At 38.1% G+C, this 27,000-nt stretch overlaps 3 protein-coding genes across 4 annotated transcripts; 1 reads left to right on the plus strand and 2 right to left on the minus strand.

Moving 5' to 3' along the window:
- Positions 1-181: 181 nt before the first annotated feature.
- On the minus strand, positions 182-4,413 carry islr2 (immunoglobulin superfamily containing leucine-rich repeat 2). Its single transcript, XM_055030859.1, has 2 exons — positions 4,113-4,413; positions 182-3,581 (listed from the first exon to the last, which is right to left on the minus strand). Exon 2 carries the CDS (start codon positions 3,571-3,573, stop codon positions 1,402-1,404), a length of 2,172 nt encoding a protein of 723 aa, XP_054886834.1. The 5' UTR covers positions 3,574-3,581; positions 4,113-4,413; the 3' UTR covers positions 182-1,401.
- Positions 4,414-7,673: 3,260 nt separating this feature from the next.
- On the minus strand, positions 7,674-20,428 carry sema7a (semaphorin 7A). The gene is made up of 14 exons (XM_055021070.1): positions 20,184-20,428; positions 19,856-19,995; positions 18,308-18,349; positions 18,123-18,218; positions 17,818-17,911; positions 17,529-17,639; positions 16,350-16,492; positions 14,017-14,195; positions 13,656-13,764; positions 12,902-13,097; positions 12,653-12,765; positions 11,979-12,124; positions 11,424-11,488; positions 7,674-11,342 (listed from the first exon to the last, which is right to left on the minus strand). The coding sequence occupies exons 1-14, from the start codon at positions 20,293-20,295 to the stop codon at positions 10,936-10,938; spliced, it is 1,953 nt and encodes a 650-aa protein (XP_054877045.1). The 5' UTR covers positions 20,296-20,428; the 3' UTR covers positions 7,674-10,935.
- A 3,022-nt stretch (positions 20,429-23,450) lies between these two features.
- commd4 (COMM domain containing 4) lies at positions 23,451-25,528 on the plus strand. Of its 2 annotated transcripts, XM_055021190.1 has the most exons (8): positions 23,451-23,545; positions 23,816-23,887; positions 23,967-24,032; positions 24,123-24,162; positions 24,341-24,460; positions 24,644-24,724; positions 24,851-25,027; positions 25,126-25,528. In XM_055021190.1, the coding sequence occupies exons 1-8, from the start codon at positions 23,543-23,545 to the stop codon at positions 25,164-25,166; spliced, it is 600 nt and encodes a 199-aa protein (XP_054877165.1). In that variant the 5' UTR covers positions 23,451-23,542; the 3' UTR covers positions 25,167-25,528. The 2 variants fall into 2 exon arrangements, with proteins under 2 accessions (XP_054877165.1, XP_054877247.1); XM_055021272.1 differs by lacking the exon at positions 25,126-25,528 and having other exon boundaries at positions 24,798-24,900.
- The last annotated feature ends 1,472 nt before the right edge of the window (positions 25,529-27,000 follow it).

Here is a 27,000-nt window from a genome sequence, read left to right on the forward strand (position 1 = left end):
CCTGAGATTTCTATTTGATGTTTTAGTAATTCTAAATTTCACCCTTTTTATTCGGTTCATATTTAACTAGTATTGTTTCTTTTATCCTAGAATTCGAATAAAAAATCTGCCATTTATTATATTTAGTAAAAAAAAAAAAATTAAAAATGTAAGGTTAAATCAAGACAGAACAGAGCATCCGTTTAGTTTTATGGGTTTTATTAATTCCACTTACATAAATTTATATCAAAAAATCGTAAAAGGTCACGTTTTTATGTTTTCGTTTTACAACATTGTTCACAAAAAACTCACCATATGTAACAAAAGTACAGGACAGTGAAGCCGCGAGGCGCTCCGAGTGCCTTTTTATTTTCTTCCCGCTTCGCTGTAACTGAGAATAAAGAAAAACCCGTAAAAATAGAAAAGAAAGAAAGAAAATAAAAGAAAATAACTGCAATTTGCTGGGATTTACATCACAGTTAGACAGCAACATCTAAAGCCCTACAGACTACACTAATCAAAAACCACACAGGGAAATTACGCGTGGCATGCCATGGACGCGTTTAGTAAAAAAAAATTGGAAAAATAAAGAAAAAAGGAAAGAAAGAGTATAGGTACCGCAAGCACCCTTTGAATAATTTCTAAAGCCTTTTATACGTCACGTGAAACAACATTTTATCAGTAAATATCCTGGAATTTTTTTTTTCTTCCTTCCTTCCTTTTTTTTTTTTTTTTTTTTTTACCATCAAGCACACACAGCTGAAAGCGCAATTTCCCTTTTTGGACGGACAGGACAGCGAACAAGGCGCAGTTGTGCGCTCTTCCCGACTCTTAATAGCAACCTGTTCACCTGATCAAACATCACACAGAATCCAACCTTTAAGTGAGTCAGTGACACCTGAGAGGATGTTAGGATGTTAAACGGCGGCCTTAAAGCAGAGCACAAAGACGCACACAGGTTAACAAGAGAAGCGTCCCTGACGTCTGCTTATCAAAACGACTTTAAAAAACATTATGGCACTTTGCTTGGTTGAGGTTTTTTTTTTTTTTTTTTTTTTTGCGGTCCCAAACGGCGATTAAGGTTTCATTTGGCTTTTAATTAACGCACTCGCCGCACCTCTGTCTAATTTGTGCCTGCGCGTGTGCTTGTCCCGCAGAAAGAGAACATTTTGCGGCTTTCTTTTTGTGCGGTCCGATAAACTGTCTCTATCTGTGCTTGTCCTGTAAACACGACAGACTACAAATGCAACACCAATTAACTCACAATCTCGGTGACTGAAGGACTCTGAGGTAAAAAATAAATAATTAAAATCCGCTTTCTTTTAAAATCACGTGTTTTCGATGAGGCGTGGGTCACCTGCTCGAATGTGGGCTACTTTAAAGTAAACTATTTTACACGACACTCGCAGGCATCCGAGGAGCTCAGCGGCTGGGCTGCTTGTAGTTTCCGTTAATTTCCTCCGAGATCGTGACGGCCTCCGCTCCGAGCGGTAACCTGTCGCTGTACTCGGAGCCGACCTCGAACTCCTCCGGGTTGGTTTTCGATGAGGATCCGGGGATGGACTCCGTCACCACGCTCCCCTCAGCATCACCATCCCTGTCGCCGTCTCCTTCCTCTCCCTCTCGGTCCCCCTCGGCCTCCTCCTCATCTTCTCCCTCTCCCACCTCACTCGGGTTGAAGGTTTTCTCTGACTCAACAAATGACGCCCTCGGATCAAAATCTCTTGTCATCTGCTTCTCCAACTGATCCGGATTGTGTGCCTTCATGATCAGCTTGTAGGTCTTTCCCTGATACTTGTACATCAAATGGCAGCAGGTGGCTCCCAGCAAGGGAACAGTGGCCAGACCCAATAGGAAAATGCTGACAACCACAATAATTAACAGGGAGGGGATCTTTTTTCTTGTCGTGAAGACTACTTGGACCTGGCAGTCCTGCCCCCCATAAGTGAGGCAGAGAGTGTAATTGGTGCCGGGCTGTAAGCCGTGGAAACGATATGCATTTACCCCCTCCTCTATGTTGGACCACTGCACCAGGGAGTGTCCGTTTCCTGTTTTTACACAGAGGTAGAGCATGTCCAGTGTGTCCTTGCTGGAAGAAGACTGCCGCTGACCAAAGGGCTCTTTGACGACCATTTCCTGGTTCTCAGCCTGACTCAGGTGGAGGTTAGACTTGCTGCTGGGGAGCTGCAAAGGGTTTAGCTGTACTTTGGCCTCTGTCTCCGAAACTTCCAATGCAATGACACCAAAATCAAAGGTGTACTGCTTGAGGTCATCCAGGGTCATGTTGAAGGCATGATTGGAGATGTATTCGCTGCCTTCTCTCACACCACATTTGCTCCCAAAGCTGGGGTCCTTGTAAACACCTCCAGCTTGCTCCGAGCCGCCAGTTTTGTGATTTGAACCGTCGTCTGGGCGTTCCTTTGTCTTTTCCTCATGCTTAGCCTTGTTGATCACATTGTTCTTGGCCACCTTGGAGTCTGAAAGCTTTTTACCAGATGAACGGCTCTTATCCAGAGTTGAATCAGGGACTGAATTGCTCCCTTGCTTCAGGCTGGGAGCCAGAGCCAGTTTGACGCTTCTCTGTGCTTTACCTAACTCGTTCACAGCAGAGCAACTATAATTACCATCCTCCTTTTTAGTCATGCGAGGGATAGCAAGAGTCCCATTCCTGAATATGAGAAATCTATTGTTGGTTGTTTTGTCATTTATTGGCGCATCACTTGCGTCTGTGGTGGATGGCAGGGGGAAGAGGTAATATTGATTTCCAGCAATCACCTCCCAACTGACCTGAGGCATGGGACTTCCTTTTGTCTCGCAGTTTAAGAAGACCGAAACACCTTCATGAAGAACAGTGTTCTCTATGTTTGGTTGGTAGGTTATGGTGACATTGGGGATTTCACATTGCAATTTAGGAAACTTTGAAACCTGCACACCCTTCAGGTGTTCAGGGGCCTCGCACAGGATTTGATTAGGCTCCGGCACAGAAATCTTTGTGGCTTCAATCCAATCTCTCAGCCACTCTAGGCTGCAGGAGCAAGTGAACGGGTTGTTGTAAATCTGCAGGTGGGACATAGAGGAGAGGGCACTGAAGGTACCCTCCGCAATGGTAGTGAACCTATTATGGTTGATGCGCAGGGATCTGAGGTCTGTGAGTGTGGAGAAGGCGTCCTTTGGAAGGTTGACCATCTCGTTGTTGTTCATTTTCAATAGCTGCAGAGCTGTGAGGTTCCGCAAATCACCCCAGGGGAAGTTCACAATCTTATTGTTGCTGATGTCCAGATTGCGGAGCTGAATCAGGGGGGCCAAGGTGCCTGTCTGTATGCTGACGATCTCATTGTGTGACAGCCAGAGAGAGGTGACCTGAGCGATGCCAATAAAGCTTTTACTGTCCAGCGATGTGATCTTGTTGGCTGAGAGGCTGACGGTGGTAACGTTGAAGGGGAAGCCGACAGGCACCTTTAGCAGGTCTTTGTAGGCACAGTCAGCTACCTGGTGGACAAATTTATCCTGGCAGCTGCAGAGCTCCGGACAGCTCTGCACAATGCCCATCAAAGTGGTCCACAAAGCAAGAAGCTGCAGGAGCCTTCGAGCCATTTCTGTACCTGCAGGCACCAATGGACAAACGTCATAAAATAACTTACAGTTTTGTTACTCATATAATTTAAATGCATGTTTCAAAATTATGTATTTACTAACAACTGCAAACAAAAACACAGCGGATGTTACAGCATGACTTGATCTGAAAAGAAGTGTCCTGCTTTGCATTCTATCTTTTCAAAGTGCAGTAATTTAGTTGATTGAAGTAAATAACGGCAGAACAAAACTGTGTTACAGGCTGCGATGTTGCATGCAGACACTCCGTTGTCAAATTGTCTTTTCTCCTTTGGGCGCGCTTTTGATTGCGCACTCGGCGAAAAGGCGCTGTCCCTGGTGATTAGACCACTTTTGCCCTTTTACTTTGATCCAAAGATATTTTATTCTTAGCAGTGTTCATCAAATTATTATCTTTTAAATCGGCATGCAAAACGTTTTGAACTTTCGGGTTAACGTAATTTGTGATGCATGGAAGCTGCTCCAGTTTGCGTCCTGAACACTTACAGCAACTGGCTTGATGATTTATCGAATCGTCTTACCTTCTCAGAGTTAACTTCAATTCCTGTTATTTTTATACGGAGTTTCGCAATCCTCTAGATTTTACAAGTTTAAATGTGGAAAAAAGTGGCATCCGCACGCGTGGTAGATCCTTTCACATATTTTCTGCCGAACTGGACAGCGCGGAGGAAGGAGGGTGGTGGCAGGGACATTTTTTTTCCTCTACCCCCGGACAGTCGCTGTTGCGGTCGGTCGGGCGCTTTTTTTCTTTCTCAGTGCGAGTGAAGAATCCGATGCGCGCTCCCGTCGCTGCGGAGCGAGAAATGGGGACATGAACGCGCAGCCTCTCCCATCTCTCTGCTCTGTCCGCTGTTAAAGACACAGAAGCTCCGGGCTCCTCCGCCCTCAAAGAGAATTCATCATTTAAAAATGTATGTTTAATTTATGGCCAGCACTCCAGCTCAGTCTTTGACCTCTTTCGGTCTGGATGCAGCCTTCCGTCTGTCAAATGCGTTGTAAACACACTTTATGATTTGCCATAGTTGTTCTGCAAGTGGAGACACGGTTGAAGGCTGCAGTATTATAGATTTTGTGCTTAAAAAATGCAGAGAAAAACAAACAATAAAAAAAATCGGACAAGCAGATCTCTTGAAAAGGGAGATTTTCAATTTCCCACGAAGCATACCACTTTATTTTAGGATCTTATTTTTTTATTATTATTTTTATGAACATAATCAGATATTAGTACACACAACTCTGGTTCCTGGTTAAATGCTGCCGCCTTCTGGTGTTCAGTCTGAACTTTTTCATTGAGTCCAAACAACTGAAAAGGCAGATTCGCCTCAGGTTTAACCATAAAGAAATGTTAAACATTCTCACTCTCTTAAAAAAAACTTATTCTTCCCCTTGATCTTCATATTTTGTCACATTAAAGTATTTTTTTTTTTTTTTTTGGTGTTGTATACCAACCCAAAACAGAAAATATGATCATAAAGTGGAAGAAAATTATTCATAGTTTTCAAAATTTTGAAATAAAAATCTGAAAACAGGAGGGTGTATTCTTACCCAGTCCCCCGAGTCAGCACTTCATAGTATAATGAGTTGCTGAAATCTCAGATTCATCTCTTAACATGTCTCATGTCTCCAAGCATGACACTTTGACCCAGTTTGTTGAGTTAAAGCAGGAGCCTCCACAATCTTCAAAGTAAATAACCATCTGACCAGACTTCAATGGTCAGATTGCTCTTTGATAAATTCAATAGCAAGATGGTGAATAGGTTTTTGATAGGTAAAATTTGATAAGTTTGTGAATGTTGAAAACTTATTTACATGATTTTTGTATACATTTTGGTAAATGTCTTTTGGCCAAACACAGTTCGTTCCATCCATCCATTCCTCCGTTTTGGTTAGATTCTATTTTATCAGAGGCGCCTGAAAAAGGAAACAAAACAAAGGCCAGTTTTGCATGCAAACAGCGCCCTCTCCTGTTAAAAAGAAATTACAGATGACCTAAAACAAAATTTTTCCTCATTAATTTACGTGTCCTGAAAGTAACTTTTACATGAGCATCCATTAAATATAATTTTAAGTATTACTTATTCATTTGTAAATATTATTTATTTATTTTCATTCCGTTTCTTTTACATTTCTAAGAAAAACCATAAGAAGCAAGTATCATTGTGCATAGGTGGTTCAACAGTGTTAGTTTAAGCGACTGTTCATGTAATGGCTTATTGTGCTTTTTTCCCCTCTTCTGACTAATTGGCTTGTTTTGTACAGGATAATTAGAATGTAACATATGAGGACAAATTTGAAAAATGATTTGATGATGATCTCATTTTCTCACTTCACAAAAACATGGCCTTGCAACAGGGGTGTGTGTGCTTTTAAGAAACACTGTGCATGTTTTATATAAAGTTTAGTTTTTGGCCTCCACCCTGGATATTTCTGCATCCCACATGCTAATCAGAAAACAATGGAACTGGAGAAGGTTCAAGGTTTTCTTCTAATCAGAAAACACCGGAGGTAAAAGAAGGTCATACTGGCCGTTTCTGTCAAAATAGACGACAGTGTCACTGATCCGTCTCAGAGCTTCAGAGATAAAGAGAACGCGTCTTTAAATAGGCCAAAGGAAAATCCAATCAGCACTGCTTAGGTGCACAGTACAAAGGCCAGACACAAGCTTGCAGAAGACATCTTAACAAGGTTGTTATTTTACTGTCAATGAAATGAGAACATGGGGTGATTTTAACTGCTCTGGGTGACTTAAGAGGATGACTCATGATTTGGTTGCTCACAAAAACCACAGCACAGAAAATGAAATCCCAACCTCCCTGTAATGTCTACTAGAAGACCAAAGCCAAACACCATCTGTTAAAGTTACCCAAGTCTGACAACACCCAATGGTCTGCACTGATGCCTGATTTCCACCTGAAAAAATAAAAACATCTGATATGACTGCAGACATATCAACAGCGTTTTGTATCAAGCCTTTCTGAAAACCTCCGGAATCTTTTATGGTGAGTTATAGCTTTACTATTTTGAACGAGTGCTATCTGTTGGCACAAGATTTTGTTTGGGTGGTGATGATTTCATAAAAAAAAAAAAATCAGCATGTAGTTCATGGTTCCATTTAAATTGAATGGATTTAAATTGTTCCACTAAGATACTTTTGTGGAACTTCTCAGAGATGAAAGCTGTAGCTGTTATCTGTGCAAACAGGAAGTATTTTTCTAATTGTCATTAAGAGTGTTTAGCCTAGAGATGCAGGAAAGCCAGATTAACTTTTAGTGTCATTCCTGCCTTAGAAAAGTCTAGAAATAAGTTATTTTTGAAAGGCATTTAATTTTTTTTAATAAGAAATGGTTTTACACATGTCAATGGCAAAATTTTATATCTCAAAAACAACTAAAAAATATATATATCTAGCATAAAAGAAAGTAAAATAAGGGTATTATTTTGTAGCCCAGGCTCTATAAAAATGCAGCAGATATCTCCATTGCATGTCATGCCTGGTGATGAAGGCTACATGGACTGTTAGTACAGACATATTGCTGTTGTAATTGGTGTAGAACAGCTTTTGGCATCAAATTGTTGCAACAAAAAGGGTGCACTAGAATAATACCCATGTTGCATCACACACTTGTGATTTTTGGCATAAATTGTGATTTTGACCAGTGGAAGTCAAACATACTATGTTATGTTTTATCTGCCTTTTTAATCACGTTCCTGAGTAAAAGACAAAAGCATTTTTCACACTTTTAATATGCCATAAGATACCTGGACTGAAACAGAACTGACCAGCGTCTTGCAGTTTATGGGAGATATTAGGCAACAAGAAAGAAAGCATTTTCTCTGCTCTAGAAAGCAGAAAAAAAGTCCAGAAGGAAGGATATGATATACAATTTGTGATGACGAGACAGCTGTCATGGATCTCTAAAAGTGCAACACTTTTAAGATTCTCTTGATCTTGAGTGGTTTGAAGACATAAACCAGAATGAATGGTTAATATTGGGGACCTGGGGAAAGAGGAATGAATCTCACAAATTAAAAAGATGTGAATCTACAGAAAATGAACACATTGAAAGCACCAGACGGCCACATTTCATAAGTTATGTTTTATTAAACCTGGTTAGTAAAGATTTTTTTTAAGGCCACATACATCAACAACCTAGCTCGGACAAAAATATATTAATATTCTGCTGAGAGAGCCATTCATGATGCCAATTTATGAATGTTTTTTGGGTCACCAATGATCTACAAGTTAACAATATTCTCTTTGGAATGTGACATTTTCAAACAGGTTAATGCATTCTTGAATGTTTGAGGAACCAAAATCAAGTCAGTTTATTTCTATGGTAAACTTGGTCTATAATTTTCATGCTGACCCAAGTCTGGACGGTCAGCCAGATGTGACCAGTGTTCCCATGCATACATTTCTCTGGCTGAGGGAGTTCACACCAACATATTTCTCACTGAGGTTAGCTTAGATGACAATTGTGATAAATTATCAAGGAACACTATGAAAATAATCAAATACAAACAGAACAAAGATAGAAACAAAGCAGATAGAAGAGATTAAAATAAATGGAATCGTAAAGTGCTTAATCAAAACGAAAGTCCAGACTTTTAACAACTAGAGGCAAAAAAACTATGCAGCAGTCAGGGGGTTTCTGTTTTTGATGCTGTGCTACCGTTTGTCTGGCAGCAGTTTAAAAAAAATCAGAGATGGTGGGAGGAATCTCTATGATTTTGACCTGTGGAAGTCAAACATGCTGTTACGTTTTATCTGCTTTTTTAATCACATTCCTGAGTAAAAGACAAAAGCATTTTTCACACTTTCAGTATGCCATAAAATATTGTTGCTGCAAAACGATCGTAGACACTAAAGCAATCTTTTTAGCTTCCTTCACTTTTTTCGACAGAGGATTCTCATCTGCCATATTGCTGCCGGAGGAGATGATGCCAAGAATTGTGGACTCAGGTCCACAATTGACAGGAAGACAACCTCTTCATGTCAATGATCATTTCCTTTGTTTTTTCCAGTCATTATCTGTTGTACAACTTCTTTTTCCGGTGTTATCCTGAGCATGCATTTGCTCTGAAGATTTTGTTTACAAATTTATAGTTTTCCCAGAGCTTCAGTTGTTTAACATTGTATTGCATTTTTTAAATGGAAAATGTAAGAAAAATATAGAATATAATTTTAAATGACACTAATGTAGTGCAATTTTAGGTTATTGCTATGGAAAAGCGACTTTCAGTTAAAGATGCACTTCATGTGACCTACAGCTTATTTTATTTTCTCTCCTGACTGCATATTTCTCACTGACCACTGAAAGGAATTATGAAAGGAAGTTAAGTAACTTTACTTCACTTAATCCACCCAAACTATCTAATGCAGATATACTCCTCTCCGTACCAAGGAAAGAGCCTTGCTCAGGAAGAGCTCTGCCTTTGTTAGCATGGGAACTTCATATTTTATTTGCTTTAATGGTACAAATGACCTAAAAGTGCAAAAGAACTATTCCAACTTGTGTTGTTTCTACAGCTAATGCTCACAGTGAAAAGATTCTGTTCTGGAACTTCCTTTCATTTCTCTCACTTCAATAAAATAATGACTGGGTGTGCTGTATTCTTCTTCCATCACCACATGTTCCAGCTCAAAGTAAGCAAAAAAAAAAAGCCTTTGCTGCGGGGGCTCCAGTTCTACTGAGCTCAGCACTGTCTGAGTCAATAAGGGTGGAAACACCTCAGCAGGAAGGAGAATGGCTTACTTGTTTCGCTGCTTTGTAGGGTCTGAAATGTACATATTATTTTCCAACCTCACCCACAAAACAAGTGCAGAACCAACAAAATGGCTGACAATTTAAACATAAAACGCTGTAAGGTATGTTTTTCTTTCAGCAGCTCCCGCTATCTCAAGCTTTTCCACATTCACAACATCCATGATTCATCTGTGCTGGGTTCTTTTCCTCCTACCTTGCAACTCTGATCAATGATTAGCCTAAAAGATCAAATATCCTTTACATGTACATACTAAAGCCATTTCAGTATTTTCTATCCAATTTTGTCTCATTGCCAAGCAGTAATGTTGCCAACTTTCATCCTGTTTGACCCAAGACTATTACTTGTCCAATTTTGCCTGTGTGTACTTTGGTTAGCAGTTAATTCTCAAAGACCTTACAACGGATACCCAACTCAAGATATTCTTCATTTGCTATTCGAGCATTGACCCAAATCAGATTTACAAGAATGGGTGTGGGTTTTTCATTATTAAAGGTTATTCTAAGGCTTTGACCTTACAATGTGCGAAAGAAAGAAAACCTATTAATTAGTATTTGCCTTTTTTGAAGAAAACAAAAACATTTTACGTGTTTAAGCAAATGTGTAACATCATCCATTCATCTACTGCCCTTTGTGTCAAAGAGGTAGCAAATCCAGGTAGAATCCCCAGGCATTCCAGGGATATTTAGTTCCTTCAAAGAGTTCTGGTTCTGCCTCATAGCTACGTCTGTGCATGGAAAACCTCCAAGGAGAGGCCAAGGCCTCTCCTGCCCAGACGTCTGAATCACCGTCCTAAGCTGATTCATTCTGAGGCGGAGGAGGCGAGTCCAAACCCTGAGTTCTCCCAGATGTTGGGAGAAGTCCTTGTCTCTAAGGTTGAGTCAATCCACACTTCAGAGGAAGCTAATGTCAGACACTTGATCAGAAATCTAATTATTTTTGTCAGGATCCATATGAGACCAATGGTGACAGCTTAATTAATCGGATGATGAATTAAAATGAGCTTGACAATAAAATAAGGGTGATAATATTGCTCGTTTGTTTTTTGTTGTTTCACTCCTCCTCCACTCTTGTTTCCTTCGTACAGGCTAAACACACAGGGAGCTAAAAGCATCAGTTTTCCCTATACCTGATAGCGACAAAAGTTGACTAATTTTAGAGTTTAGCGTGGCTAGTCCGCATGCGCACGACTGCGTGTACAAAGGATAGGTGGGCCAGAAAAGCATTTCCTTTGCCTTTTAACTATGCTCTTCCATCAGCACATTACTTCAAATTAAACCCTTCTCCATCTACTTATCAAGCTTTCCATTCTCCTAGTATTAAGACACAAAGAAACCCTCTCTTTATCCTGTGAGAACTGTTTAGTAAACACTGCCAAGATGGAAGATAGAATGATATGCCTGGCACAGCAGAGTCCCATAACAGTGATTGATAGTTAGTTTAGATTAATTTGATGTTACAACTGTCAAAAGACATTATGTTTAAGTTACACCGCCAATGTATCTTGACAGTCCCTAATTTCAGTTCAGTTATATGTTTGGGGAACACTGTTATTAAATCCAAGTCAGTTAGCAAACACTATCTTAGAATTTCCCAAAGCACTGAAGTCTGGAGTAGAATAAACAACAGCTGAGGAGCAAGGATTGGTGCATCATTCAGTTTAGAGTCAGCAAACCTACTGTCTTGATTTTCATGCTGCTGCTTAAGATGGTATTTTTTCAAAGTTTTGTTGTAGTCCTTTTCTGTGGAGATGCATTCATATTCCCCATAGTTCTCTGGTCCCATTGAAGGAATAAGGTGCAGACAGTTAGAAAGCATTTGCAGGCAAGGTCTGTTGTTACTTCCATGTTTCCAGGTGTACTTTGCGTGATAAGACTCTATAGGACAGGACAGATAGAAAGGGACACCTTCAGGGACTGAATGGACTGTCCCTGAAATCTTTGGTGAATATATCTGCCTTTTGGACCTGGTCAGTACCCCTAACACTGAAAAAACAAAAGAAAAGGCAGCTCAGTAAAGATATGACAAAGTTGCTAAGGTACAGCATGCAGCATTTTGTAACGTACCATTTGCTGCTTTGTTTTGTGAGCAAACACTTGTATGTCCATCCTTTATATTCTGAATGCCCCCACTGTAAAAAAAATTACAAAAGGCTTTAAAAGGTTGTTTCTATTTCCATACATTGCATCAATTAAGCAAGTTTCTTTTAAAGGGGGATGTTATTAAAAAGGTACTTCAACAGTTTAATTTTTCTGAGTTCTAAAATTAGTGATCATTAATGTTAATGATACACTAATCATTACAATTAGTGTACCATAATACATATCTTTTATGTAAATATAAGATCATGTACATCAATACTTCTTTTCTTTACCAAAGGAATGAAGCAATGTTTTGTTTTGTTTCACTTGATTTTTGATCACAGATACAGAGTCCAAGGTGTTTACTAAGACTTCAAACAACTCTGATGAGTACTTTTGATTAAACTTAATGAAGTCTGTGGGAAACAAGACCCCATCAATCCAAACATTGGCTCTTGTAGACCTGTCTGATTAGAACTGATTGGACATTTTGGACTATTATTGGATATGTGAGTAGTGAGGAATAAGGCTCATACTTACAGGCTAGAAGGGGAGCATCCAGATGTGGTCCATGCACAGTAGGGGTCCCGTGCCAGGACACAGTCAGCACAAGACGTGTTGTACTCTTCGCACTTTTGAAGGTCCACTGTAGATATTTTATCAGAGAATCCCACCACTAACTTTTTCTGAGAAATATAAAAAAAGGTATTTCTTATAAATGTGTCACACAGTCGACTCATAGTCTGGTTGCCTTTGAGTTTTGTTTAGGCTCACAAAGCCTTGGAATTGTCTTCCGAGTGTAGCTCTATTGTTTCTCTCTTCTCAGTTTCATAATATCTGAAACTGCTTTAATGAATAAACAAAAGGCAAGAAATGAACTTTTGTCTAACAACAAAGCAACTGTTCACAATTCTCAAAGCAAAGCTTTGTTTGTGTCTTTGTGTATCAGTGGATAACAAAGGCCTCATAGGGGTTCTTTGGAAACAGCTGCCAGGTGTAGCAGATAAGAGAGCTGGGACTAATCAAAAACAGAGGTCAAGGACTATAAAAAACCCACCATCGCAGATGAAAATGGGTCATTTCTGTACAACCAACAAAAGCTCCATGAAGAAACACATTTCAAGTTGTATTTTACACATTGCCCTTTCTTTTCAAAATGTTAAACAATTAAACACATTACAAAGAATACTGAGTAAAATGCAACCTAACTGTACCTTTTGAGAGTTGAGCGTCATTGCTTGTATAGATGAATTCTTGGAGATCTGTGTTTCCAATATGATAAAAGGCTCTGAACCAGCCTCTAGGACTTTATGGATTTTGCCAGTATCTGTTGGAACAACCATTACAGTGTTGTCATTCTAGGACTGATACATTTTAGCCCATTGTTTCCCAGCAAAGACTGTAAACAATGCGTAATTCCTGGTCAAGAAAAGACAAATCAACACAAAGCAATCATGGCTTACCAGTAGCAAGGAGCAAAACGTTGTACACTTGCTGGTCTGCTCCTTGAACCCGGTCGACAACTATTTTGGTGTAATTATAATTGCTTACATAAAAAGGAGCTTTTGATTGAAAGGAATGCACCCAATCAACCATTTCAGGATGATCCTTCACTACGTTCACTGTGGCCCGCGGCAGGTTTTTGCTGTTTGACACGCACTACAAAACACAATCATGTAAAAGTTTACTCAAAAAGACAACATTTACAAAAAGGCAACAAAATTACTTGGATCACAAAAAGCAAAACCAAATGAGAGGAAAAGTGGAGAAAATTCTCTCACCTAATGTACATAGACATAACACGCCAACCACTTCAAAGTTTTAGCAACAATATCACTTGAGTTGGAAACCTTATTGGCATAGAATAGGAAGACAAACAGACTTGTCTGCTATAAACTTTCCTTGGGTGGGTGAAGTTGTTGAGAAACATAAGACATGGGGAGTATACTCTGGCTACAAAGGCAAGAAATTTTCCCCATGTACATCACTTGGTCTCCACAGCAAGTGGAGATCATGATGTAACCCACAATATCCACAACAAATACATGGAAAACATGAACATGGTGAGGAAAATCTGACATAGCTTCCACAAATGGGTTATAGCGACACCCATTTGTGCAACATGCCTTTTTTAAATAGTCTTTTGAGAATGCCTAAACTCAAACTTGCACAGGCAAAAATAAAACCCTTAGAGGAAATAAGAAAATAGATTCTTACAGTTCCAGGCCGTGGTGTAGGGATTTCATTAGCATAGCCTTTGAAAGTTGAGTTTTCAAATATCTTCTCTATCATTTCTATTGAATAGATGCAAACCGCAGTTGAGTTCCTGAAACAGAAATGATAATAGAGGTCATAATACATTCATGCCATCACAGTTTCAGCAGTTAATCAAATGTTTCCTGCTGTGGCGAAGGTAGTTCCATTGTTCCATTGTTATTAGAGCTTTGGTAATATCAAATTTGATGTTCAAGCAATAAATAAAAATAAGATGCAACCTCTTATGTTTCGATACTGCTTCTTATGCTTACAGTATGTTGCTTAGTTTCTAACATTAAAAAAGGAAGAAAAAGTGTTGCACCAGCTGCTTGTGAAAAGTGCGTAGACTCTGGTTTGGTGCCAGTCATCGGCGTGCATCACATAGATGTCCTGGAGGCGATTGAAATACAACGACTCATCAGAAAATCCACAGACGAGGCGAGCCTTTAGGAAGGACGTCCACATGTTCTGGAAGAATCTTTTTGATCCACCTTCATCGGTCTAAAAAAAATCATGTCAAAAGACTTTTTTTAGGAAGAGAATCAGTTTTCTTTTTAGAGTTAAATATCTGAGGCTACACCAACTTTAGAGATGAAATAAAGAGCAAGAACTCTTCAAGGTTTTTCTTAGCATGGATGTTATTACTTGCACACAGCAGTAACATTCGATCAAGTAAATTCATTTAGGAAGCTGCAATTTGGCTTATGGCAAAGAAAGTAAAAATCAATAAAACAATCAGCCAAGTTTCTTTATAGAGCACATTTCAGCAACAAAGCAGTTCAAACTACTTTATGTAATAAAAACACAATACCAAGTCATTGAACACGCAGTCAACATCAAAATATTGGTCAGTGTCTCATATTTTATGGTTCAGAAGCATCTCTGCAGTGAGTTTTAAATCTAGAATTAAAGGATTTCAGCGTTTCACCTGCTTTGAAGTTTTATGGAACACCAAGATTTCGGACCTGATCACTTGTTTTCTAACAAATAAACACATCCTGCAAAAAAAGTGTTCCAATTATGGAATACTTTTTTTTTGTTTATAAAATGTTCTTGGTAGTCTTAACATCTTGCTCAGAAAACCTTAGCACCAGTGTTTTAGTTCCCTTTCTGTTTTTATTTTAGCTTAAGATCCAATCCAGGACAGAAACTATCAGCACTACTTATTACCCAGCAAACAGAAGCTGTGTTTCCACTGTTCCCTGTTGAAGGGTAATATCAACAGCAAACATGCTGACCGTTGTCATTTAACATGCAGGTTCTGTTTTACTCAAACTGTTCACAACGCTCAGAAAGACTGAAGTGAAAATATACAATACAATTTGGAAAGTACAATATAAATGTTATTGAAAATGTAACATAGTGTCTCGCAAAAGTATTCACACCCCTCAACTTAATATGTTTTTTATGATAGACCAATGCAAAGTATACAATACCTAAAATAGACCAGAAACACATTAAACACTGTTTTCATTTTTTGCTTACAAAATAAAAACTTAAGTTTTGCATCAACATGAAGTCAGATTGACTTTCTGCAACTCTTTTGGGTTATGTCTCGACGAGCTTTGTACATCTATAGAGCGAAACGCTATTTCTGCCAAGTCAGATTAGATGTAAAATGGATTTTTCAAACCCTGCCACAGATTTTCAATTGCGTTAAGGTGAACCATAACCCAGTCTCAAGTGTTTTGGAGTATTTTTTCTCTGCACTAAGTATTTTCCATGTAACCCTAAAAGTTGAGTTTTGATCTCATTTGGCCAACCAATGCACAGTTTTCAACAAATTAGCTTCTCTGATTTACTTTCTCTGTCAGTTTGATGGAAGAACATGCCAGGCTTGCAGTAATGCTATGCTGTTTCCATTTTGGTACGATATTATTTCATAACCTAACCCTACTTTCAGTTTCTTTGCACTTGCTTGCTGTGATCCTTGGATATGAAGATGCTTTTTAATCATTTAATGTTCTCAAACAAACATTACAGGACAGAAGGAGTTATAGTGAAAAGAAGAATCCATCAGAATAAATGGGACTCATTACATATACACAAACTTCTTTAGAAAAAACAAACTGAAAACAATATTTCATGCCACTTTATACATTTGCACAGATGAATACTTTAGTGTACTGGGCATGTTTTTGTTTTTTGTTACTGGCAAGTCATGCTACAACTGTATCTTTGATCTTTGTTAATGTGTCTGCAATTTATTTGTCGCAAAAATTGAGTTAATCTGACCAAAGTGAACATTTCTTTCACTGAAATGCAAACTAACCTTTAGCAGCTGATAGAAGGTCAACATTCACAATCTGCTGCTTCATTGGAAACAGTAGGACTTCATTCATGGCTCACCTTCTCCACCATTTTAAAGCATCAATGCAAAACTTTGAGCAATTAGCTTTTTGTGTTCAGGCTGTGTTCAGTCAGTACATTAAAATCTGTCAGTTTTAAAAAACTTTCTGCTCTCTGAAATAATAACAGTCATTTTCACACAGCTCATGAACAGTTTGAAAAGTGTCAATTCTATAGTTGTCACAGTGTTGACATTATTTGGTTGTGTTTGAACTGCAAGGACAACATGGCACTGAAACAGAAGCTTTCAACTGGCTAGGTAGAAGTCATATTTGTAAGTTCAGCTGTATGCAGTGTGCATTGTACCTTGCAAACTCTGGCTACCCTAGAAATCCAGGGATCGGCATCTGGGCTGTGGTCGGAGTTCTTTTCACGGAAGAAGATGTAGATTTTCTCATTGTCTGGATCTTCCCAACGCTTCACCCAGGATGCCGATATGAATGTAGGCTCTGCAAGACGATGTTTTGTTTAAAGAAACCAGATAACGTTTTTATTGGCATAACAGCCACAAAAACAAGACATACCACAGCAAAGCAAAGCCAAACATATGTGGGAAGCACAAGATAAAGCTAAGTTAACCAAAGCAAAAGGAAAATATTACCAATTTACCATTTTCAAATTCCTTTTCTTTAATGCGAACAGTTCAGCATAGAATGTCCCTAATTTTGTACAAATGCGGTCAGTTTCACTTAAAGACTCTAACCCAAGATTAATGATGTTTGTGTACAAAAGTCAATCCTCTTTGACCTTTTCTCATGCACACCTGTTGCATTTTTTTAAATGCTTGAGTAACAAAACTTTGTTCTATTTCAATCAATCAGTTGTATCCATAAAGCATTCTTCATGTTGGAGGCAGATCAGTGGAAACAGATAATAAAGGGTATTTCTGACCTGGGTTTGAACTGCCCAGGGTCACAGTCTGCAGGTTCAAATACCAGAACTGTTAAGTAAATTCAAACTGGTGGGATACTCCTTTTTGCTTCCATCTCTGGAAAAAGGCTGGTGGATATTAAAAGCAATGAGCCTTCATCTTTTCTTCACTTCCCTGGATGAGCAATGACTCATTGAATATGAGCAATAAGGCATTGCTTTTAATATCTTATTAATTTCTTATTAAAATAGTAATTAAAATGTATTTTGATTCATTCTTGATTGACTCAGTGTTTCACCTTAGGTAAGACTTATTTATTTCCTTAACACAGTACACCAAAAATCTAAATATGCACAGACTTTTTTTTTATGTAATCATTTTACTTCATAACACACAAGTGGATAATTACTGTTTGACTTCCAGCGTTGAACAGAATTAGATTTGGGACTGTTCTAATTACACAGCTCAGCAAATATATCCTTTCATGTCATCAGTAATCATTAAACTTTACACATTTGACATAGATTTTAAGTTTTGCAAGGCTGTGTATAAATTATTTATTTGCACGTCACAGTGGTGAGCTCCTCTTTGACATCAGACCCTATCATTCTCACCTGATAACCAGCTGTCGTACATCCAGACATTAGTCCGGTTGCCAGCTTTTCTCCTGAACTGCAAAGAGCTTCCCTCAATGTCCAAAGGCGCTGCTGCGTATAAATCCCCATCTGAAACAGCAGCGCATGTTCAGCATTATTCAGAAATGCTGAATAATTCAGAAGAGCTCAATGAGAAGGCAACCTTGTTAAGGCTATTTTAAAACACAACTTGATGAGGTTACATAAGATGGCATGCAGCAATGAATCTTGTTTAAAACCTTTAAAATCTGTCCATAGCACAACATACCAACTGTGAGCGACAAACAGTTGTGTGTGTAGACTAATGGGGAGATGCCTGCTCCCTCATAACTCTCATAGGTCTGATTCTTCACAGAAGGAGACTGCACAGAAAAAAAACACACACACACACACACAAAAAAAAAAAACACTTCAAGAGAGCTGTGGTGGAAACTTCGTTAGCAAAAAATGGGACACCAGACACCCAATGCCCCACTTAATTATACATCAAGGAGATAAAGTTAAACAACAAGAGCAGCTCCCCCACTGTAATCAGCTTTGCCTTGTTGTTTACATGTGGATGTAGACACTTACGAGTTTCCAGCACTTTGGTTTGTGTCCGTTTGTTCCACACGCAAACGTGTAGCCCCCAAACTTCTCAATGATGGTGATTACATTTTTACACTGACCCTAAAACACACAGGACTATGTTAAACAAAACTGAGATGGTGTGTTTTGTTTGAATTTAGCTTATTTATATTTCTGTAGGAGTAACTCACGTCAGAGCACTTATGCTGTCCAGTTGTTGTTATTGGAAATTTCTGCCAAGAACATAAAAAACAGGTAGAAAGGTGTTTTGTTGTGTTTTGTATGTCTGCAAAAAAATCAAAAACATTCCAAGTTCTATTCAATAACTTGTCACTCAAAATGCAACACAAGCTAAAAAGAATGTATATGAGGTCAAAACCTATTCATCATAAAAGTGCGAAAATTGATGAGGAAGTGATAAAAAAAAACACACACACGCCATCTGAGCAGGCTATTTCTTATTATAGCACCTAAAATGTGTCAAGAATGAGAATCTTCCTCTTTTAAGAAACAGTGCAGACATAAATCCTGCCCCTGAGAGTAGGGATGAAACGATTACTCGAGTGATTCGAGTACCTCGATTATTAAAATTCCTCAAGAAAAATGTATCTGCCTCCATGCTTTAACTTATATTGTATTATTTAATGCTCCATGTAACGACCAGGTTATTACTTGCGTTGCACAGAGCTCTCACTTCCCCCTGAGTTGTTGACGAAAGCTAAGAGTTAATAGCATGAAGCCGAAGCTTTCAAGTTCAGCCTGAGGATTTTATTGCTTGGTGATAATGTCCGGGTAATCAATAAACATCCTTAAAATGACTGGCGAGATGCATGGGGTTCGGGAGCTATTCTTCCTTCCGGAGCTGCTGCCTGGTGGCGGATAGACTGAACACTGCTGCGCATTACATTATTAACCGGAAAATATATTTCACATCATGCCGGTCTAAATAAATGTGTGGCACACAAATATGGAACAGTAAAAGGATTCGAAGCAGTTTTTAAGTCATCTATCCATGAAGATGACTGATCACCCTTCTCCCCAACGGGGTCGAGAGTTGCTGGTGCCTATCTCCAGCTGTGATCTGGATGAGAGGCGGGGTCACCCTGGACAGGTTGCCAGTCTGTCGCAGGGCAACACAGAGACAAACAACCACGCACACACAAACACACAATTAATCTAACAGTCACGTTTTTGGACTGTGGGAGGAAGCCGGACAACCCACCCACAGGGAGAACATGCAAACTCCGTGCAGAAAGACACCAGGCCGGGAATCGAACCCAGGACCTTGCAACAGTGCTACCAACTGCGCCACTGTGCAGCCCCCCATCCTCATCTACTTTTTTCTAATTCCTATATGTTTCCTTTCAAAGCAGTCAAACTTTCTTGTAATCTTTTAAACTGGATTTTTGTCATACATAAAATAAAATAGGTCTGGCAAAGCTGGCAAAGACATGACTATGGGTGAGGCCAGGGCATTAAAACAGCCATTAAATAGAACACAAAAAAGTATTTAAAGGTATTGATAGAATTTTGCCAAAACGTTGCAATCCATTGAAACTTTGTCCTGTCTTTAATTCATGATTAAATATTTTAGATCAGACTCTGGCCCCAGAGCAGGGTGGCAAACAAAGGGTTGACCTCCTTGATCGCCCTTTGGTGGCGCTAATGCATATTAAGACGGCAGGTGATTAAGTAAAAATTAAAAACGTTAAGCACACACACAAATAAAAATAACTCACCTCTATGACGCGATAGTTACTTGCATTAAATTTTATAATAAAATCTGTGCCTCCCACGTAAAGCTCCTGTTCTTCCTCTCGGTACGAGAAGACACTATGGTTCTGATTAACATCATATTTGTACTGATCACTGAAAATACCTGCGGGAAACAGACAAGAAACCTCTTTATTCACAATGCGCAGGAATAGACCATAACGCAGGAAACATGAGCAAGATGAGCGGTGTCCTAAATACTGCACTGGTTCACTGGAGGCGCACAAATTGAATTTTTTCCGTCGAAAAATTCAGGGTTTTAAAAGCGTAAATGATGGTTTGGAAATATCTTACCTGGTTTCAAAAGCCGAGGACTATTTTTAGAACCAAGAGCCGGCGCGTCCTTCGACAAAACCATCTTGAAATGCACCGCGAAACAAAGATAAATATGAACGCAATGCTTCATTTCGCCCAGTTCAGCTATGGGTGAGGACAGAAATGGTTAAGCTCGCCAGTCTTTGAATTTACAACCATTTTTTGTGTTTTCAAATTACACAGCCTCCGTCCCGCCACCGCAAGCGCTTGTAAACAGCAGGGAGAAGCAGGAGAGGATGTCTCAGTTATTGGCACGTTACGCTGTCATCCTTTTAACGGGCTGTGATTGGGCGGCGGGCCTCTGAAAAGAGGGGCAAACAAAAACATCAAAATATTCATCTGATAGTATCATGATTCCTTGGTGAATGTCTAGTTGTCATAACGAAGTCATGATCTATAATTTTTTTTTATGAAAGTATTACTGATTAAACTTTAGCTTTAATAACATGAAGCTGCATAATTTTTAAAGTTGTGTAAAATCATTTCAACAATATTTTTTTTGGAGTAAAGGGAGCTAAGATCCATTTTTCCTATTCGTTTTATGAACTTGTGGTATTTCTCATATCAGTTTATCATCTTTTTTCTTTTACTTAAAAATATAATGGCAAAAAGAACAGTAAAAGATCTGTTATTACATCCTTCCAGGTTTGAACACATCTACATTTCGACAGACTTTTGTATCCAGTCTTGTGATTTGTCACTAAAAAAAGGTTGAAGTACTTTGAGATTTCATTTAAGGAACCATCTGAATCATGCATCACGCCGTCTTCGTCGGACTACTCTACTGACCTTGAGCCACACAAGAATATTTACACAAGAAGAGATATGAGATATTCAGAGGCAAATTCTTTATGAATTGTTCATAAAATATTGAATCAAACAAAGATATGGATGTTAAGATATTGAGTATGACTCTATTGTGAAATGTTCAGATTGGTACAGTAATAACCTATTTAATTCGTGACTATTTAAAAAAAAGAAAAGAAATTATAAACGTTTTTTTTTCTGTTTTCTGGGAATTTATGTGTATGTGGTGAGAAAATGAACATGCTGTGATAGTGGAGGAATTGCATGTGTAAACTATAGTTTATTTCTCGTGTTTTGAAGAAATAAGGCTCTCAGAAATTGAACTGAAACAGTGGTTGTAATAAACAACTTACAATTCAGGTCGAAGTTAGAATCTAAATTATTTTAAATGTGAGTTTCATGTTAAAAATATAATTAAAAAGTGTGAGACATTTTCAGCTAATGTGATACATGAAATCTGACAGTCAAGTCAGCAGGACTAAGCTCAATGCTTGTAACGTGTGTTAGGGTTAACACCTGTTAAACATACATTAACAAAGACAGAAAAGACAAAAGAGTTAGATTCTTTTTCACTCGCGAGGAGAACGGACAGAGATGTGCTTCAGTTACAATCTCCTACCGCTCTGAAGCATATTTTGTCTGCTCCTCTATTTTATTGTTTCTAGGATCCCTAATCACAAGGATGCTGCAGCTCTAAAGGGAGGGGGAACAACTCATCAAACAACTACAGCGTCAAATGTTATTTACTAACTAACACACAATCATTCTGCACTAGATAATCTCCTTCCAGGCACAAAGATTAATAATATGTAGTGATCAATGATGGTTTTATTGGAGGCCAGCAACTCAACCGAAAGCAGAGCTCTTCACCAAGAGGTAAACCTGCAGGAAGATTTTGTTTTTCTGCTCTCTGTCAGTGAGGCCTTCTGAGAAAGGAATCAGAGTAAATTAACAATACAAGAAACATTCTTAATTCTATAATGAGGTTAACTTAAAGGAAAGCATAAAATAAATATACATTATAAAGATCAATGAGAATAACAAACAACGTGTCTGGAAGTAAGGCGGTTACAGTTTATCAGGATTTAAAATTTTTTTTTAAACTTTTGTCAACATTGATTCATTTACAGTTAAGCCATTGTTAAAAGCTGATAATTTACAACGTAAGTAAGGAACGAAATATTTATCCATTCAGAGAAGGATACAATTGAAGGTCAGAGTTCCAGAGTTGACCTACAGGTGAAAAAATCAAAGAGTCAGTCAGTCTTTCCATCCATCCATCCAGCCATCCAGCCAGCCAGCCAGCCAGCCAGCCAGCCAGCCATTAAAATCTCTAGTGGAAAGCATATCCAAACTACCTCATGTGATTTATTTTGATGCAGAAGAGCAGCATCTCTGCTCAAAGCATCCTCTTGATGACAAAGCTCCTTATCATCACGTTCTTGCGGAGGGGAGCAACAACCAGGTAGACCGCCATTTTGTCTGTTTATATCTTGGATTCTCAGCAACAGGGTCAGAAGCGCTCAGAGTTAGCCCCGCCCACTGCCCCACCCTTCAACTTTAATGCGCAGGTAAATCCTAGCCCTATTAAATAAATTACTTCAAAATTACTTCATTAAATCATGGCATGCCATAGACCTTTTGGCATAGCTCTTCAAAATGCTTTCTGGAAAACAAAGAATTTTAAAAGACTTGCTCTTTAAAAAAATAATGAGTTATTAAAATATTTCCTGCAATGAAGTGGTCAAAGATCCATTACCAAAGGAAACTCATCTTGAAGCCTGTAAAAGTATCAAATTACACTTAGGGTTTCTTGCTGTTTAAAATGCCTTTTCTGGTCTTTGTGATTCTAAATTTTGGAATAATTTCATAAACTGTTTGTTTTTGTATGCATTTTTTTTAAATTTCATATTATCGCTGTAATACATTTGACAGAATGCTGTGCTGCACAGTTTTCCACATTCCATTTGGTTTGCGATCAATGAATATAATATTATAAGAGAGCTTCCTGAAAGCAGATGATTAAGAACCATGAAACATTCCTACTGGACAACCAAATGGAGTTAGTTGCTCCAGCACTGGTTTGAGATTCAACCCCTCCTAACAAACAGAACATTGGCAAAACTAAAAACTGTTTTTTTTTTTTTTGTTGTTGTTGTTGTTTTTTTGGTATTATGCCATAAAGTTGATTATACGCATGCCCAAGAGTATTTTTGAGAAAAGAATGAAAACATTCTAAAACCATTTTAAATGTCTACCTTGTTAACGCAAAAGGTAAATCAGCCAATCATTTTAACTTATTCAGATATCTAAACTTCATTAGACATCTTCTTACACGTCACACTTCACCGTAATACAATGACAGTCACCAAAAAATTATTTCAACCTTTTTTATTTTATTTATTTACTTTATTTCCTCACGTTAGAGTATATGGGGTGGTGCCAAAACGTCCGGTGGAAGAATCAAACTGTCACATATTGAAACGTCACTGTCCGACCAGAAACGAACTTCCGTCCAGTGAGCTACTCAAATGGTAATAACCCATTCATGATAATTGTTATTTTTACACAAAGGTTTCTATCTATGATTTAGTAAAATTAGCAGAAAACATGGCGCTGCATGTCTTTCAGCTGTTTTAATGCTAATCAAGTCAACTGAGCAGAGTCGCCATTTAAGATAGCGTTCATGTAGCTAGCATGCTAAGCTAATAACAATAGCATCCCGTGACACAAACCTGCTGTTGTCACAGTAAGTAAATCTTGTTTGTTGCTGAACAACTCATTCGGCTGTCTGTGTTCTGCAGCGGTTCCGATTCTGTGGGGATTTGGACTGCCCAGATTGGGTTCTGGCCGAAATAAGCACATTAGCAAAGATTGTAAGTAGCTAAGTAGTTGCTCAGGACTCCTCAGAAAATGTAACATAAAATGCTAATTTTCTACTCCACTTTTATACAGTCGAGTGTGAAGATGAAACTCCTTTGTGCTCAAGTGTTGAAGGATTTACTGGGCGAGGGGATAGATGTAAGATGTTAGACACGCTCACTCAGAATCATTTAAATATATAATATACATCGGACTTAACAGTTCTATGTGTCGTCTGTCTTATTGCAGTATGACAAAGTTGGAAAGCTGACTGCAGATGCAAAGTTTGGTATGTGTCCCCTCGATACATTTAAAACTGTTATCAGGTTGCATGTTATTTCTCCTGTTATTGCTCTGTAACATGCTTGATGTAATGAATGCAAAACTTTTGCTCTGGATTATGTTCATTTAATGTTGAATGATCATTTAGCATTTATGATCTTGCTTTTTGTTTTTTGTTGTTTTAGAAAGTGGAGACATCAAAGCGACTGTGGCAGTGCTCAGCTTTATTTTGTCCAGTGCTGCAAAACATGATGTTGATAGTGAGTCTTTGTCCAGTGAGCTGCAGCAACTTGGCTTGCCTAAAGGTTTGTGCTTGGCATTGATTTTCTGTTGGACTGCATCAGTTTTTGTGGTCCATTAAGACGTTATTTTATGATTCAATATTCTTGTTTTTCCTCAATTGCTAAGGTCATTAGGGTTTTTAGATTTGTGTCATAAAAATGCATCTGTTTCTTAAATCTATTTATTAATTTTTTTCATTTCAATAGAACATGCCACAGGGCTTTGTAAGTCCTATGAAGACAAGCATTCTGCTCTTCAAGATAAACTAAGAGACACCAGCTTGAGATGTAAGTCTTTATGTCAGCCTCCCTTCTTAATTAAATAGAAGGTTTTTGATGACGACTGCTGTCTGCTTTGAAGATGCTGACTGAGCATTCACTGAGGTGTGCAATTTGCCCTGTAATGAACTGCAGTGAGAAGACTCGACTCAGTTTCCTGGCGTGTAGATTACACTCTCAGCTCCAGTGAACTGAGAGAAGTAAATGAACCCCTGGTACATCTTAAGCTGCAGACACAAGGAGCAGAGGCAGGCTCCTCTGACACAACCGTAGTCTCAGTTTCTCCGGATAAGTTCAGAGTTTTGCTTACTGGTTAGTATTTTTTTTATCCCTTTTTTTTGCTGGTCATTTTTTCTTTCTTTTAAATTTTCTTTATTGATTGCCATAATAATGTGGTGTCTGCTTCACAGAGCTCAAACAAGCGCAGGCCATGATGAATGCACTACAGTGAAGAATGAAGAACAAACTTGTGATCAGGAGCGAGATACAAATGATGCTGATGAACTGCCAAAAGTACCATATTTTTATCTTGTACAGTATTATTTGCTTGAATTTGTTCATGTTAAAATAAAGTTTAATTTCTTACTTGAATATACTGATATTTAGTTGTGTATTTCACCTAACTTGCTAGTATGTGGTGGAAATATTTTTCCGGTCATAATTTATACCTTAACTAAAAATACACAAAGGCATTTTTTTCTTTTTTTGTAATAATTATAATTTTTTACATGATTTTGTTTGAATCCTGTATGATTTGTTTTGTTGGTTTGAATGCATCGTTGTAAAGAAAGCAAATTAAAAAAGTTAACTTTGCGCATTCATTTCCTACATATCCCATAATGCATCTGATTTAGATGCAACCATAATTTGCCGTTTCTGCAAAAAAACAAAAAAAAAAAAAGAAAGGGAAAACTGCTTAAAAATACAAACTTAATTTATTTTAAAGCTATTTCAATTTGTTGAAAAGATAAAGAATGTTGCATATGAAGAATTATTTTTTTCTTTATCAAAACAAGTAACATCTCGCGAGATCTATCATCTCGGAGCAACAGTGATTGCACAACTTGTTTGGTAACAAACGCATGCTGCAGAGGTCTTAGGGTGTATGTTATACAAATTAGAGACAAGAAAGCATATATTCGTTGAAATATATGTGGCAGCAGTTGAGCCTGCTCTAAACAATCCCCGTTTTTACACGGAAGCGACTTCCTGGTTTGGGTGAGTGCTGCACGCGTACGTCAAATTCCACAATAAATGCATTGTTGTCTTTCAATGTTGAAAGCATTGCTCGGGTTAAATAAATAAATAATAAAAAAGTTTAGTGTGCATCTGAATTTCAGATGGTTTGTGAAAATATTTATAAATCAGCTCAATTAGCTTTTGGAGGGTTGCTGCATAATTTGCTAGTCCACATAATCACTTTATCCAGCACAAGGAGGGGGACTGTAGCATAAAGTTTGTTTTTTTATCAGTGGACTGTGTTTTGTTGTATTGTGACAGATGACATTCAGTGCCTTACGACATTAACGTTTGCTTTTGTGTGTGTGCATGTTTTTTATGATGTAAAGCACTGGGAACTTCCTTGCTGCTGAAATGTGCTGCAAATTTTATTTATAAAGCACTTATGAAGAGTTTTCATAATATCCATACTCATAACTATGTATGTCCAATGTATTTTTGTCCAAATACATTGGACAAAAGCCCCAATGTATTTTATTGACAATCTGTCTGATAGACTAACACAATTGGAAGAAAAACACTACTTAGTTGGAGAGCATTAATTATAGAAGCATCTAATACTCATGGCACCTGCATGTGAATGTGCTGATAGGACAACTTAAACAAACAAACCAAAAAAGAAACAAAATAAACTCCACAAATCTGTCCGTTATGGGAGTGTCAAGAATATCAGTGTATCCAGTGTATCTGGTGAGAACCCATACATGCACAAGGAGAATATGCAAACTCCATGCATAAATGGAGGCCAAGGCCTTGATGCAAATCAAAACTTCCACTGTGCAGTCATAAAAGAAAACCATAAAACCATAATCAAGCTTTTGGACTACATATAAATATGTGTGGGAAATGGCTAACTGTGTTGTGTCTTGAATAGGTAAACACAATTTGGTTGAGAAAGAACTCAAAACACAGATGTATTTGGAGCAAAATATGATTCTAGAATGTATTGAATTAGGGATCTGATACAAATTAATGCAAAACAAAATGTTTTTTATTTGTTTAAAAAAAACCCTTCAAAATAGGTTAACAATTTTCATTTTATAATG

This window comes from Poeciliopsis prolifica, unplaced genomic scaffold, assembly GCF_027474105.1.
Source record: "Poeciliopsis prolifica strain line A6 unplaced genomic scaffold, Auburn_PproV2 SCAFFOLD001, whole genome shotgun sequence".
Taxonomy (NCBI): Eukaryota; Metazoa; Chordata; class Actinopteri; order Cyprinodontiformes; family Poeciliidae; genus Poeciliopsis; species Poeciliopsis prolifica.

What these genes read in the sequence shown, in the direction of transcription:
- islr2 (XM_055030859.1), bottom strand. Translation starts at nt 3,573, where the DNA reads ATGGCTCGAAGGCTCCTGCAGCTTCTTGCTTTGTGGACCACTTTGATG.
- sema7a (XM_055021070.1), bottom strand. Translation starts at nt 20,295, where the DNA reads ATGAAGCATTGCGTTCATATTTATCTTTGTTTCGCGGTGCATTTCAAG. An exon ending in GGGTAGCCAGAGTTTGCAAG is followed by an intron (nt 14,196 to 16,349) that starts GTACAATGCACA and finishes GATTTTTTTTAG; the next exon opens with ACCGATGAAGGTGGATCAAA. An exon ending in CTACACCACGGCCTGGAACT is followed by an intron (nt 13,098 to 13,655) that starts GTAAGAATCTAT and finishes TGTGTTTTGTAG; the next exon opens with TGCGTGTCAAACAGCAAAAA.
- commd4 (XM_055021190.1), top strand. An exon ending in TAAGCACATTAGCAAAGATT is followed by an intron (nt 23,888 to 23,966) that starts GTAAGTAGCTAA and finishes ACTTTTATACAG; the next exon opens with TCGAGTGTGAAGATGAAACT. An exon ending in TACTGGGCGAGGGGATAGAT is followed by an intron (nt 24,033 to 24,122) that starts GTAAGATGTTAG and finishes GTCTTATTGCAG; the next exon opens with TATGACAAAGTTGGAAAGCT.